Here is a 16,065-nt window from a genome sequence, read left to right as displayed (position 1 = left end):
GAATTGAAGAAACATCACAACTCACAATAAACAATAAGGATTATGGTACCGGTGAGAACCCAGCATCGTGAGGAAATTGGGGAGCTACAATGAGTAGCGTAATCCGGTCAGGAAAAATAGCAATGGCTAGGGGTTCGTTGTGCTGACCACACGTCATCCTATATCTGGTTGGATGTTCGTCCACCTCTGCTTAGGCATGTGAACGTGAGGCCAGCAGCCAGCTAGTCAGCTTAGGCTCTTGAGCTGTTACATCACGATACAGTTTTAATTATCACAAAAAATCAACCGCAGATGATCTGCGTTTCTGCCCAGTTTGAAAGTACGAGTGTGCGATTTTAAAAATTCTGAGCGTTTAACTGATCCTTTCATCAGGATTCATCTGCTGGCCATTGGCACTTCACCAGTCACTTCATTATTTTCGATGAAATGTTAGGTAAGGGAGTACCTAACAGCATTAACTATTTTGATGGTAAGATGAAACAAGACGGGAAGAAATGTTGGTACTTGTAAAATGGTAATTTTTCCATAAGAATGCACAAATTAATTATTGCTATAATACCCTGCGGACTGCGATGAACAGCCTACACGCGGAGACACTTCAGCCATCTGCTAGGACCATAGACAAGAAACCCGTTTAAAATTTTATTTGCGACACGGTTCCTTTATATCCGTACATGTTTTGAAGGTCGAGTTGCTTGCTGCGAAATAATTGGCAACCATGTCGCTTTATTCTCACACAGAATCATTATATAAACTTTCCAGTCGTCTTACTGCTTCCACGGTAGACAGATGAAAATAGATTTGGTGGTATTCTATTCAGTTGTGTTACATTTGAAAGTGTTTTCGCAGAATTGTTTTCAAATATACTCGTGTATAAAGTATTAAAATAATAATAAAACATATATTCATACGGAAAAGAGGAGGACGTTCAGCTCACTAACCGAATTTGATAACCTAGGACATATTTTTTTTATCATTTTATGACTGAAAATTTAATCTTAAATCTTCAATTTGTAAAAATAATTGTCATAATAAATTTCTGTCTTTCTGTTCAATAATGGTGCTGATATTCGAGTCGGTAACATTGATCCTCATAACGCCTGTATTGATTTTCCTTATTCTCTTGTACTTGTATTTCACTCGAAACTTCGATTTCTGGAATAAACTCGGCATCCCTTACGCAAAACCCCTGCCGTTTGTAGGCAATCTGAAGGAAATGGTGCTTCTGAAGGAGAATATAGGGCAGAGTCTACAGAGAATCTACAACGAACACAGTGACAAGCCGTTTGTTGGCATCTTCACGTTCGACCAGCCGAGCTTGCTGATTCGTGACCTGGACTTGGTGAAGAATATTCTGGTAAAGGATGCGCAGAACTTCATTGACCATGTTCTCGCTTTCGACAAAAAACTGGATCCATTGTATGGAAACATGTTGCCTTCTTTAAGAGGACAACGCTGGCGCCATGTCAGACTGAACTTGACCCCGGTATTTACACCGGCAAAGATTAGGATGATGTTCTACCTTGTGGAAATCTGTGGTAGAGACCTGGCAATGTACCTAGACAAGGTCACGGCTGACGGTAAGTGATCACAAATTACACAATTCAAAGTGGCGTCCTATATACTCTTGTTGGAAATACAAATTTTTAGTTCCCACGTTCCTTTAGCGAAGGTTAAAACAATTAATTTCGATCGACGACTGAAAGTAGTGTGTAAAATGTCACGTTAATTATACGATTTATTACATGCAAAATTACTGACTCAGTCTCGCCTGAGACGAGTCCGTTTTGTCAGGTGGCGAAGAGAAATTGACAACAGTCTTCAATTAACTTGTCATAAACACTACATTCATTTGTAGCAACTTCTTTATCTTGGAACGTTCACAGGAACCCCAGTGGATGTGAAAGAGACGATGACCAGGTTCACGACCGACGTCATAGCGTCTTGCGCCATCGGCATCGACAGCAACTCAATCAAGAATCCCGACGCCGAGTTCAGACGATACATGCGCAAAGCGGTTGATTTCACATTTATGAAGGGATTGGCAGCACTGTTGGGGTTCCTTGCGCCCAATCTTAATAAGAGATTGAATCTTAAGGTACTGGATGACGACACAACCGATTATATCAGGAGGACTGTGTGGGAAACTGTGGAGTACAGGTGAAGAACACATGCTCTTTGCTTTTAAGAAAGTACAAAATAACAAATATTTATCATTAAATTACATAAACATGGTTCAAACATAAACTAAACTTGCACCTTCTCTGCTTTGTTTGTGCATCTGAATGTAGAAAATTAATTGACGAAAAGTACATAGGAACACACATAAAAGAATTTCTGCAGGAGGAAATATAATTTTATACTCCCCGTCCAGAATGAATCTGGGGTCCACACAGCCTCTTGTGACAAAGGAAAAATGGAAGTACATCCGCGGAAATAAAGTGGCTAGAGAAAAATATGCCCACCTATTTGTTATCTAGTATGAATTTAAGAATGCACTTAACTTCTACTCCCACCCCCACCCCACCCACCGCAAGGTATTTCTGTGTGGTATTTTCCAGCAAAGAAGATTTTTAATTTGCTTACGATAAAAATTTAATTCAAGAGTACATTAATAAGAAACAAGGAAACGCTGATTGTACCCTTTGAATTTTCCGAAACAATGTCTTGTGTTCGATTCACTAGAGCTTGAACAGAAGTCCAGAACCCAGTAATAGAAAGGATTATCGACTATAATGCTCTATTCTTCCCATAAGGGCGTTTCAGTTGGTGTTACTGGCTCTTACATTTGTCGTAGGGAGAAACATAAAGTCATACGAAATGACTTTCTGGATTCCATGATGGAGTTGAGAAATAGGGGAAAACGAAGTGTCAAAGAAGGAAAGACATCTCGAGACGGTCGAAATGAGGCCTCGACTTTCGGTAAGTTAACAGACTTACAGACGAATTTTCTGTCTTCTGGGTTGTTGCGCCTTGTAATATTGTGGATGTTTACCAACGTTTCTGAGGTCATTCTGCAACGGCGCAACAACTCAGACGACAGAAATCGTCGTATTCACCGCTGTGAAAACCTTAAATCAGTATTACAGACGTTTTACGTGATGGCTAATGCTAAGTAAATGAATGATATCCAACTATAAACTACATCTCAAGTACGTCTCAGTCGTCGATTTGAGTGAAAGGCGTCTCCATGTAATATGCTATAAACGTTACCTTCCAACTCTTTCTTATGTAATGACATTTAGTTAACAGAAGATGTTTACCCACTCCTTCAACATTGTTTCTGTTTCGTAATTTTCGGACAAGTTTCCTGTGTTGCTGAGGAATGTCGTCATAGCACTGTCGGAGAAAAACAAGTTGCCATACTTTGGGTTATATGGGACGATAACATTAAAAAGGGTTTTAAGGAATTCGGAGAGAATGGTGTGAATTCGCTTGAACCTGCACAGGATCGGACGATGCACAGGGATCTTTATAACATGGCAATGACACTTCTGGATTCGAAAGACGATATTGGACCTAAGAAATCTGCTTTATGGAAATATTTAGCTATGTTAGCTTAATCGAGACACCTAACATATAAGAACAAAAATAAGCACCAGCTTTGAAACATGAAAACATGAAAAGCACAATTCAGCACAAGTGAGCACAAAGATCTGACTCTCAATTTATATTTTATTTTTTCAGAAATAGACGGAGACGAATTTGTGGCCCAAGCCTTCGTCATTATTGCGGGGGGTTTTGAAACATCCGGCGGTACACTGAGCTACGCTTTGTACGAGCTTGCTTTTCATCCGGACATACAGAGCAGACTGAGAGCGGAGATCATGCAGGTGACAGAAAAATACCTGGGAGAGCTAACATACGACAGCGTCATTGAGATGTCTTATCTCGACATGGTGGTATCGGGTGAGAGAACTGAAATCAGTTATGTTTTGTGGACTGTAACCTTGTCGGTAATGTTCTATCTCCAGGATGGAATAAGACTACACATCACAAGCCAGAAGACCACATTCCAGACATAAAGCTCCTGATAAACCTCATATCACACAGGGGTAATATTTTTCGTGAGATCTGATGTTGCCACGACAGTGAATATGTTAGAGTTGTTCTGAGTTGCGACGAAGGTTTTCGTGAGCCCTGATGAAAAACCGGGAAAACAACATTGACAATTCAGGTTTTCTTCCTATGATTGTTTCTGGAGACTTAATTTATCCGGGTTACTCTTGCTTACTGGACGACTATATCAACTGTTTAGTCTCTAACTTTCATAAGGCAACAAATTAATTCAGCTGAAATTATATTTAACTAGAAGCTCGAAAGAGCATGAAAAATTGTAGCACGGATCGCAAATACGGAATAGATCTTGTTCTCCGGTGTAGCAATGACATATTGTCTGCAGCTACGTAAGAAGCCTGTTCATTAAATGTTCCAAAATGTATCGTGTCGAATTTGTTCTGCACACAAAAAACAACAGGATAGCGTGAATCCATAAACCATGACGATAAGTAGGATACAGGTAGGTATATTTACATTCGAGTGTCAGCCTTGTAAACTATATAAACAAAATAATATTTCAATGGGAAACTGTGTTTATGTTGTTAAAAATATTAAATGGACTTTTGCGGTCTTTCAGAGTCACAAATGAAAGATTTTACCAAATATACCGGATTTCCTTGGGAAGGCTTTCTTTAATTATCAGTGGCTTTTTAACACTTTATCCATTGTTAAATGTTTGATAACCAATTTTTGTTGAGAACTTTATAAATTCTTACGTTTTGATTTATCAACACTATATATTTTATTATGTTTTGAATTATGAACACCAGCTACACATTTCATCTCTTGTTTTGTGTTGAATTACCTGTCTCTGTTCGTCCTTTCTTCAATACCCTGGCTTCCACTCTCTTCTTTCAGAGACACTGAGGAAGTACCCGGTAGCTCCATTCTTGGATCGGACGTGCCTCAGTGACTACAAACTTCCTTCCCCTTCGGGAAAGGGAACAGTAATACTACCAAACGGAATCGCAATTTACATACCGGTACTGGGTATTCAGAATGACCCGAAGTACTTCCCAGAACCAGAGAAATTCGATCCCGAACGATTCACAGAGGATAATAAGCAGAATCGACCCAGCTACACACACTTACCGTTTGGTGAAGGTCCTCGTATGTGCATCGGTAAGTGCGAACACACATGGATTCGACATTATCACTCATAATAGGAAGTTGAAAGTACGTGAATATTATAATATGCCTATGATAAATGCTAAGTGTTACAATATTACCACTTCCATAAATAATGGGTATACATTTTGAGTACAAAATCTCTGCACGACTTTGTAGATTTTTAGACCTGAAAATGATTTCCGGCTTCAGGGTGTTGTAATAAAATATGTTTATGTAAAAATGCTAAATAAGTTATCCTTAATGGACAATATTTATTTTCATTATATATAAAACTTTGTATATTGTGAAGTTAATAAACGAATTCTTACACATTTTAAGCACGTTCAAAGAATAATAGTTTGTAGGTTCCGTTTAGTGAAAATACAGCAGGAGTTATCATACTACTGATAGGATCAACACGTCCCTAATTATTTCATTGCCGAGCGCGATGCCGGAATGCATGGATAATTAGGACGGTGTGCTGCAACCACTAAGCCAATATAAATTCGTCTTTCCTAAGTAAACGGACAACCCGCAGAATCTCTCTCTCTGTACTACCAGAAGTTCGTCCAGCCAAGCCAAGCTAAATGCAATAATGGATATATACCTTATGCATAAAGTTTCTTCCCTGTGTGAACAATGAGAAGTTTGTGTATCGTTTAACAGAACTCTATTAAATTTCAAGGAGATTTGCTGGTGACAACATTAAACTGTACGAAAATTAATCTCTTTATAACTTACTGTAAATTATTTACCTAGTAGTTTACCCTAATATTCTGGCAGAGGTGCACAAGTGTTACCTTGAAGATGGCTATCTTCTAGGTCCTTGTGCCGTGTTGTCTGGTAGATGTCCACCTACGTTTCAGAGGTCCATGCTACCTCCATCATCAGCGCGAGGGCGATCGTCCTGATGATGGAGGTAGCATGGGCTTCTGAAACGTCAGTAAATTTCTACCAGACTACACGTCACAACAACCCAGAAGACAGCCATCTTCAAACTCACCGCCGTCAAAACCTCAGATCCTACTAGTTTTACCTTCACTCAACCAGAGCCCGTCACTGATCACTGACTTAAACCGATTTCGTCGACTTCAGTCTGTTACGAAATACATCTTTAAGATACGTTTGAATGTTATCTTAACACCTTTAATTCAGTCTTTCGAGGAGACGTTTACAAACAGGTTTTCTAATCAAAATAATTATTGTATTTGCCTTCCCCTCCGTTTTACCCACGCGAATAATCCATCGTAGAGACAGCCCTATGCTTCACTAACCCACCAACACTAGGTGACCAGGTCTTCTATGTAATATAGCAAATTCCTGGCTTTCTAATCTAATGATTCAACTCTGTTCCTCAGCTGAGCTTGTGGTTCTGTTCACAGGAATGCGGTTCGGGCTGATACAGGTCAAGATGGGATTGATACACGTACTCTCCAATTACGATGTGGCGCCCTGCAAAGACACTCCTGTGCCTATAGTCATTGACCCAAAATCTTTCCTGTTCCATCCGATTGGGAAGATTCCGCTCTCTTTGACACGCATTTAAGTCTCGTCTTCGGTCATGAATCACTCGTTTTTTTACATGAAGACGAAAATAAGTGGACGACAAAATGTGGTTCCTTTAATTCTATATTAAAAGTTTGCTTTTCTGTCGCCCTGTGCAATTAACATAGACAAAATTTCAGTTAATGAACTAACTACCAGAAGCTTCGAAGTCTGCTTCTCTATTTCTGTGATGTACATTGACATGTGCGAAGTGTGTGTAAATTGCTATTTACGTGTGTTTTTATTCATGCTTAAGAAGATGGAAATAAAAATAACATTTCTGCATTTATTCCTTGCTCGTATTTAATGAATATGTATGTAACAGACTATAACGAGTGCAATGACCGAGCTGGATAATGGATTGGAAAGGATATGGAACAAGAGGTGTAGCAACGTAATTTAGGAAATTGTCCCGGTGCGTATATAAAATAAAAAAGTATAACTTGAGTCAGGATAGAAGGTCTTCATGCCAGGATTTGAACCTGGTTCTTCCCGAATGCAGAAGAGAAATTCCAACCACAAATTCCAGAGGATCTCTTAATTCTGAAACACATTGTGGACTCAAACTAATTTTTATGAAGGAATGTTGTAAACAACAATAACATCTGAACTTATTGTTTTATCAGTGTCTTCACGGTGCTAGTATTTTATCATTGGTAAACTAAAATACAAAAGAATTCAATTGGATAACGAAAAATATGGTATATTTCTTCTTCAAAAGCTACTAGCTGTCAGTTACCTAAGACATTTCCCGTCCATTAATAGAACCCCATTTGGGCCTAGAAGAGATGGCGGGGCATGGAGAAAACTGCATAATGAAGAGCTTCAAAATTTGTACTGCTTTCTTTCTTCCGTTCACATACAACCATTTCCAATTCCTATCAATAATTTATTTCTCCAACTATAGTAGAAATAATTCTGAAAGTTACCATTAACACATACCGTAATTACTACCTTATATTGAGTTAGAATTGAAGAAACATCACAACTCACAATAAACAATAAGGATTATGGTACCGGTGAGAACCCAGCATCGTGAGGAAATTGGGGAGCTACAATGAGTAGCGTAATCCGGTCAGGAAAAATAGCAATGGCTAGGGGTTCGTTGTGCTGACCACACGTCATCCTATATCTGGTTGGATGTTCGTCCACCTCTGCTTAGGCATGTGAACGTGAGGCCAGCAGCCAGCTAGTCAGCTTAGGCTCTTGAGCTGTTACACCACGATACAGTTTTAATTATCACAAAAAATCAACCGCAGATGATCTGCGTTTCTGCCCAGTTTGAGGGTACGAGTGTGCGATTTTAAAAACTCTGAGCGTTTAACTGATCCTTTCATCAGGATTCATCTGCTGGCCATTGGCACTTCACCAGTCACTTCACTATTTTCGATGAAATGTTAGGTAAGGGAGTACCTAACAGCATTAACTATTTTGATGGTAAGATGAAACAAGACGGGAAGAAATGTTGGTACTTGTAAAATGGTAATTTTTCCATAAGAAAGCGCAAATTTAATTATTGCTATAATACCCTGCGGACTGCGATGAACAGCCTACACGCGGAGACACTTCAGCCATCTGGTAGGACCATAGACAAGAAACCCGTTTAAAATTTTATTTGCGACCTGGACCCTTTATATCCGTACATGTTTTGAAGGTCGAGTTGCTTGCTGCGAAATAATTTGCAACCATGTCGTTTCATTCCCACACAGAATCATTATATAAACTTTCCAGTCGTCTTACTGCTTCCACGGTAGACAGATGAAAATAGATTTGGTGGTATTCTATTCAGTTGTGTTACATTTGAAAGTGTTTTCGCAGAATTGTTTTCAAATATACTCGTGTATAAAGTATTAAAATAATAATAAAACATATATTCATACGGAAAAGAGGAGGACGTTCAGATCACTAACCGAATTTGATAACCTAGGACATATTTTTTTTATCATTTTATGACTGAAAATTTAATCTTAAATCTTCAATTTGAAAAATAATTGTCATAATAAATTTCTGTCTTTCTGTTCAATAATGGCGCTGATATTCGAGTCGGTAACATTGATCCTCATAACGCCTGTATTGATTTTCCTTATTCTCTTGTACTTGTATTTCACTCGAAACTTCGATTTCTGGAATAAACTCGGCATCCCTTACGCAAAACCCCTGCCGTTTCTAGGCAATCTGAAGGAAATGGTGCTTCTGAATAAGAATATAGGGCAGAGTCTACAGAGAATCTACAACGAACACAGTGACAAGCCGTTTGTGGGCATCTTCGGGTTCGACCAGCCGAGCTTGCTGATTCGTGACCTGGACTTGGTGAAGAATATTCTGGTAAAGGATGCGCAGAACTTCATTGACCATGTTCTCGCTTTCGACAAAAAACTGGATCCATTGTATGGAAACATGTTGCCTTCTTTAAGAGGACAAAGCTGGCGCCATGTCAGACTGAACTTGACCCCGGTATTTACAGCGGCAAAGATTAGGATGATGTTCTACCTTGTGGAAATCTGTGGTAGAGACCTGGCGATGTACCTAGACAAGGTCACGGCTGACGGTAAGTGATCACAAATTACACAGTTCAAAGTGGCGTCCTATATACTCTTGTTGGAAATACAAATTTTTAGTTCCCACGTTCCTTTAGCGAAGGTTAAAACAATTAATTTCGATCGACGACTGAAACTGGTGTGTAAAATGTCACATTAATTATACGTTTTATTACATGCAAAATTACTGACTCAGTCTCGACTGAGACGAGTCCGTTTTGTCAGGTGGCGAAGAGAAATTGACAACAGTCTTCAATTAACTTGTCATAAACACTACATTCATTTGTAGCAACTTCTTTATCTTGGAACGTTCACAGGAACCCCAGTGGATGTGAAAGAGACGATGACCAGGTTCACGACCGACGTCATAGCGTCTTGCGCCATCGGCATCGACAGCAACTCAATCAAGAATCCCGACGCCGAGTTCAGACGATACATGCGCAAAGCGGTTGATTTCACATTTATGAAGGGATTGGCAGCACTGTTGGGGTTCCTTGCGCCCAATCTTAATAAGAGATTGAATCTTAAGGTACTGGATGACGACACAACCGATTATATCAGGACTGTGTGGGAAACTGTGGAGTACAGGTGAAGAACACATGCTCCTTGCTTTTAAGAAAGTGCAAAATAACAAATATTTATCATTAAATTACATAAACATGGTTCAAACATAAACTAAAATTTCACCTTCTCTGCTTTGTTTGTGCATCTGAATGTAGAAAATTAATTGACGAAAAGTACATAGGAACACACATAAAAGAATTTCTGCAGGAGGAAATATAATTTTATACTCCCTGTCCAGAATGAATCTGGGGTCCACACAGCCTCTTGTGACAAAGAAAAAATGGAAGTACATCCGCGGAAATAAAGTGGCTAGAGAAAAATATGCCCACCTATTTGTTATCTAGTATGAATTTAAGAATGCACTTAACTTCTACTCCTACCCCCACCCCACCCCCCGCAAGGTATTTCTGTGTGGTATTTTCCAGCAAAGAAGATTTTTAATTTCCTTACAATAAAAATTTAATTCAAGAATACATTAATAAGAAACAAGGAAACGCTGATTGTACCCTTTGAATTTTCCGAAACAATGTCTTGTGTTCGATTCACTAGAGGTAGAACAGAAATCCAGAACCCAGTAATAGAAAGGATTATCGACTATAATGCTCTATTGTTCACATAAGGGCGTTTCAGTTGGTGTTACTGGCTCTTACATTTGTCGTAGGGAGAAACATAAAGTCATACGAAATGACTTTCTGGATTCCATGATGGAGTTGAGAAGTAGGGGAAAACGAAGTGTCAAAGAAGGAAAGACATCTCGAGACGGTCGAAATGAGGGCTCGACTTTCGGTAAGTTAACAGAATTACAGACGATATTTCTGTCTTCTGGGTTGTTGCGCCTTGTAATATTGTGGATGTTTACCAACGTTTCAGAGGTCATTCTGCAACGGCGCAACAACTCAGACGACAGAAATCGTCATATTCACCGCTGTGAAAACCTTAAATCAGAATTACAGACGTTTTACGTGATGGCTAATGCTAAGTAAATGAATGATATCCAACTATAAACTACATCTCAAGTACGTCTCAGTCGTCGATTTGAGTGAAAGGCGTCTCCATGTAATATGCTATAAACGTTACCTTCCAACTCTTTCTTATGTAATGACATTTAGTTAACAGAAAATGTTTACCCACTCCTTCAACATTGTTTCTGTTTCGTAATTTTCGGACGATTTTCCTGTGTTGCTGAGGAATGTCGTCATAGCACTGACGAAGAAAGACAAGTTGCCATACTTTGGGTTATATGGGACGATAACATTAAAATGGATTTTAAGGAATTCGGAGAGAATGGTGTGAATTCGCTTGAACCTATACAGGATCAGACGATGCACAGGGATCTTTATAACATGGCAATGACACTTCTGGTTTCGAAAGAAGATATTGGACCTAAGAGATCTGCTTTATGGAAATATTTAGCTATGTTAGCTTAATCGAGACACCTAACATATAAGAACAAAAATAAGCACCAGCTTTGAAACATGAAAACATGAAAACGACAATTCAGCACAAGTGAGCACAAAGATCTGACACTCAATTTCTATTTTATTTTTTCAGAAATAGACGGAGACGAATTTGTGGCCCAAGCTTTCGTCATTATTGTGGGGGGTTTTGAAACAGCTGGCACTACACTGAGCTACGCTTTGTACGAGCTTGCTTTCCATCCCGACATACAGCGCAGACTGAGAGCGGAGATCATGCAGGTGACAGAAAAATACCTGGGAGAGCTAACATACGACAGCGTCAATGAGATGTCTTATCTCGACATGGTGGTATCGGGTGAGAGAACTGAAATCAGTTATGTTTTGTGGACTGTAACCTTGTCGGTAATGTTCTATCTCCAGGATGGAATAAGACTGCACATCACAAGCCAGAAGACCACATTCCAGACATCCAGCTCCTGATAAACCTTATATCACACAGGGGTAATATTTTTCGTGAGATCTGATGTTGAAACGACACTGAATATGTTCTGAGATGTGACGCAGGTTTTCGTGAGCCCTGATGAAAAACCGGGAAAACAACATTGACAATTCAGGTTTTCTTCCTATGATTGTTTCTGGAGACTTAATTTATCCGGGCTTACTGGACGACTATATCAACTGTTTAGTCTCTAACTATCATAAGGCAACAAATTAATTCAGCTGAAATTATTTTTAACTAGAAGCTCGAAAGAGCATGAAAAATTGTAGCACCGCTCGCAAATACGGAAGAGATCTTGTCCTCCGGTGCAGCAATGACATATTGTCTGCAGCTACGTAAGAAGCCTGTTCATTAAATGTTCCAAAATGTATCGTGTCGAATTTGTTCTGCACAGACAAAACAACAGGAAAGCGTGAATCCATAAACCATTACGATAGGTAGGATACAGGTAGGTATATTTACATTCGAGTGTCAGCCTTGTAAACTATATAAACAAAATAATATTTCAATGGGAAACTGTGTTTATGTTGTTAAAAATATTAAATGGACTTTTGCGGTGTTTCACAGTCACAAATGAAAGATTTTACCAAATATACCGGATTTCCTTCGGAAGGCTTTCTTTAATTATCAGTGGCTTTTTAACACTTTATCCATTGTTAAATGTTTGATAACCAATTTTTTTGAGCACTAAATAAATTCTTACGTTTTGATTTATCAATACTATATATTTTATTATGTTTTCAATTATGAACACCAGCTACACATTTCATCTCTTGTTTTGTGTTGAATTACCTGTCTCTGTTCGTCCTTTCTTCAATACCCTGGCTTTCACTCTCTTCTTTCAGAGACACTGAGGAAGTACCCGGTAGTTACATTCTTGGATCGGACGTGCCTCAGTGACTACAAACTTCCTTCCCCTTCGGAAAAGGGAACAGTAATACTACCAAACGGAATCGCAATTTACATACCGGTACTGGGTATTCAGAATGACCCGAAGTACTTCCCAGAACCAGAGAAATTCGATTCCGAACGATTCACAGAGGATAATAAGCAGAATCGACCCAGCTACACATACTTCCCGTTTGGGGAAGGTCCTCGTATTTGCATCGGTAAGTGCGAACACACATGGATTCAACATTATCACTAATAATAAGAAGTTGAAAGTACGTGAATATTATAATATGCCTATGATAAATGCTAAGTGTTACAATATTACCACTTCCATAAATAATGGGTATACATTTTGAGTACAAAACCTCTGCATGGCTTTGTAGATTTTTAGACCCGAAAATGATTTCCGGCTTCAGAGTTTTGTAATAAAATATGTTTATGTAAAAATGATAAATACGTTATCCTCAATGGACAATATTTATTTTCATTATATATAAAACTTTGTATATTGTAAGGTTAATAAACAAATTCTTACACATTTTAAACACGGTCAAAGAATAACAGTTTGTAGGTTCCGTTTAGTGAAAATACAGCAGGAGTTATCATACTACTGATGGGATAAATACGTCCCTAATTATTTCATTGCCGTGCGTGATGTCGGAATGCATGGATAATTAGGACGGTGTGCTGCAACCACTAAGCCAATATAAATTCGCCTTTCCTAAGTAAACGGACAACCCGCAAAATCTCTCTCTCTGTACTACCAGAAGTTCGTCCGGCCAAGCCAAGCTAAATGCGATAATGGATGTATACCTTATGCATAAAGTTTATTCCTTGTGTGAACAATGAGAAGTTTATGTATCGTTTAACAGAACTCTATTAAATTTCAAGGGAATTTCCTGGTGATAACATTAAACTGTACGAAAACTAATATCTTTATAACTTACTGCAAATTATTTACCTAGTAGTTTACCCTAATATTCTGGCAGAGGTGCACAAGTGTTACCTTGAAGATGGCTGTCTTCTGGGTTCTTGTGCCGTGTTGTCTGGTGGATGTCCACCTACGTTTCAGAGGGCTATGCTACCTCCATCATCAGCGCGAGGGTGATCGTCCTGATGATGGAGGTAGCATGGGCTCCTGAAACGTCAGTAAATTTCTACCAGACTACACGTCACAACAACCCAGAAGACAGCCATCTTCAAACTCACCGCCGTCAAAACCTCAGATCCTACTAGTTTTACCTTCACTCAACCAGAGCCCGTCACTGGTCACTGACTTAAACCGATTTCATCGACTTCAGTCTGTTACGAAATACATCTTTAAGAAACGTTTGAATGTTATCTCAACACCTTTAATTCAGTCTTTCGAGGAGACGTTACAAACAGGTTTGCTAATCAAACAATTATTGCATTTGCCTTCCCCTCCGTTTTACCCACGCGTCTAACCCATCGTAGAGACAGCCCTATGCTTCACTAACCCACCAACACTAAATGACCACGATAAATCAAAAAGGAAAGGTCTTCTCTGTAATATAGCAAATTCCTGGCTTTCTTCATGCCTATTAGATTCAACTCTGTTCCTCAGCTGAGCTTGTGGTTCTGTTCACAGGAATGCGGTTCGGGCTGATACAGGTCAAGATCGGATTGATACACGTACTCTCCAGTTACGATGTAGCGCCCTGCAAAGACACTCCTGTGCCTATAGTCTTTGATCCAAAATGTTTCCTGTTCCATTCGATTGGGAAGATTCCGCTCTCCTTGACACGCGTGTAAGTCCGAGAAGGAAAGAATTGTGGTTCTTGTTACTTTTTACTGCACATATAAGCTTATATCGCTGCATATGATTAGCATATAAATCGACTGTAATTAATGGGCTAACGTTCAGGAACTACGAAATCTGCTTCTTTGTTGAACTACCCCGACATCCATTGTGCAATACATTTGTGTCGTGTTCATGTATGTTTCTATCCATGTATGCATATATGAAAATAAAAAGTTTTTTCATTTATTTGTGATTTTTAACGACGCTGTCAGTAACACAGACTACTTAGCGTCTCATGATAGAATTACTTGTAAGATACACCCAGCGGATAGTTTACACCACAAGGTAGAGTCCCTTTCTGAAAAGCTGACAATCTCTCAACAAGCCAAAAAAAAAACCTGCCTGTCATGAAATTCGGACGTTCATTACAGCGCTCACAATAGCTCGCCACTTGACCCTCGCTCCTTCTGGACAGTTTTCTTCAGCGTTAAAGAAAGAGCTTCTATACCGATGTCGGTCTTCTGAATTGTGATGTCGTGTGGTCTTCTAGGATGATAAAAACAATCCGGAAAAAATAAGGTATGTTCCTCCGAATCGTTTATACCTACCTACTAGTGCACACGGCGTCACAACTCTGAAGTCCATCGACATTTTCACTACCGTACGAAACCTTCAGAGCACGTATTTCGGCCCCAAAAAGTCCCTCTCCTCAGCCTTCAGGCATTGTCTTCAGTGTGTGGTTGTACAAGTATAACATCCACACGGCCTCTCTTTCAAATAACAAAACAGTGTTGTAAAGCTGCGATTACAAACTTTTCAGAGGAGAATAACTCCTCTATTTTCAGGGAAAAGCATTTTAACCACCTACAACACTACACATCATAAGCCGAGTACAACACAATCCACATTTCCACAACATTATTACTATGGTGGTGTTGAGGAAAACCACGATGAATGCAGTCAGAATAGCAGGCCATCTGATCCAGAATCGAAACGAGGAGTCACAGAATATAAAACAGTAATACCAACCACTATACTGCGACGTTATGAAAGAATTAAACATAATTGATATAGGTTCTTGACATTACTTATCAGCGAGACAGACTTCAAGGCCGCTGCGCCATTTAGCGGAAAAGTCATAATCAAACATTCACGCTGTAAGTGACACAACTACATAAAATCTATGGTTTTACGCATTCAATTCCTGGCATAATGTTACCGAGATACAGTTTTCGACCGGACTTCAGGACGAATTAATATTATAAACCTGTCGAGAAAGCTGTCTTCCAAGAACTTGGCCATGAATTTCAGTTTAAAAACGAAAATACGACAGGAACGGTAACATATATTATATAACATAAAAAAATTATAAATGAATCAGTAATTAGTTGATTCAGACAATTTATATATTCGGAACGACTCAGCTCAAATGACACAGTAACTTAATTGGTATTTTATTCAAATGTGTAATGGCATCGTAATTTTACAAAAGATCGTCGAGTCTGTGTGTGTGTGTGTGTGTGTGCATTATTTATAAAAAAGTAAACACAAAACAAGGTTATTTAATCCTGTTGTCATGCACGTGAAATGGCATAAAAGTGGCTGATAAATATTATATTCTTACAAAGGCAGGGAAGGTATTATCTAGCTCAGCGACTATTAGCTACGAAGGTTTTAATA

At 39.0% G+C, this 16,065-nt stretch overlaps 2 protein-coding genes across 4 annotated transcripts; both read left to right on the top strand.

The window, feature by feature from the left end:
* The first annotated feature begins 753 nt into the window (after nt 1-753).
* On the top strand, nt 754-7,003 carry LOC147875226 (cytochrome P450 6j1-like). The gene is made up of 6 exons (XM_087347790.1): nt 754-1,580; nt 1,887-2,160; nt 2,798-2,922; nt 3,688-3,909; nt 4,918-5,181; nt 6,552-7,003. The coding sequence occupies exons 1-6, from the start codon at nt 1,058-1,060 to the stop codon at nt 6,713-6,715; spliced, it is 1,572 nt and encodes a 523-aa protein (XP_087203916.1). The 5' UTR covers nt 754-1,057; the 3' UTR covers nt 6,716-7,003.
* Nucleotides 7,004-8,426: 1,423 nt separating this feature from the next.
* On the top strand, nt 8,427-14,631 carry LOC147875225 (cytochrome P450 6j1-like). 3 transcript variants are annotated; one of them, XM_087347819.1, is made up of 6 exons: nt 8,434-9,262; nt 9,569-9,839; nt 10,477-10,601; nt 11,367-11,588; nt 12,578-12,841; nt 14,233-14,631. In XM_087347819.1, exons 1-6 carry the CDS (start codon nt 8,740-8,742, stop codon nt 14,394-14,396), a joined length of 1,569 nt encoding a protein of 522 aa, XP_087203945.1. In that variant the 5' UTR covers nt 8,434-8,739; the 3' UTR covers nt 14,397-14,631. The 3 variants fall into 3 exon arrangements, 2 of the variants coding, with proteins under 2 accessions (XP_087203948.1, XP_087203945.1); XM_087347822.1 differs by lacking the exon at nt 14,233-14,631 and having other exon boundaries at nt 8,427-9,262; nt 11,367-11,734; nt 12,578-12,594; XR_015534914.1 differs by lacking the exon at nt 14,233-14,631 and having other exon boundaries at nt 8,428-9,262; nt 11,367-12,180; nt 12,578-12,709.
* Nucleotides 14,632-16,065: the final 1,434 nt, after the last annotated feature.

Source organism: Zootermopsis nevadensis, unplaced genomic scaffold (genome assembly GCF_977971745.1).
Source record: "Zootermopsis nevadensis isolate Lab colony 2312 unplaced genomic scaffold, Znev_1.0 Znev_ptg000001l, whole genome shotgun sequence".
NCBI classification, from domain to species: domain Eukaryota; kingdom Metazoa; phylum Arthropoda; class Insecta; order Blattodea; family Termopsidae; genus Zootermopsis; species Zootermopsis nevadensis.
This window is presented reverse-complemented; position numbering and strand designations above follow the sequence as displayed.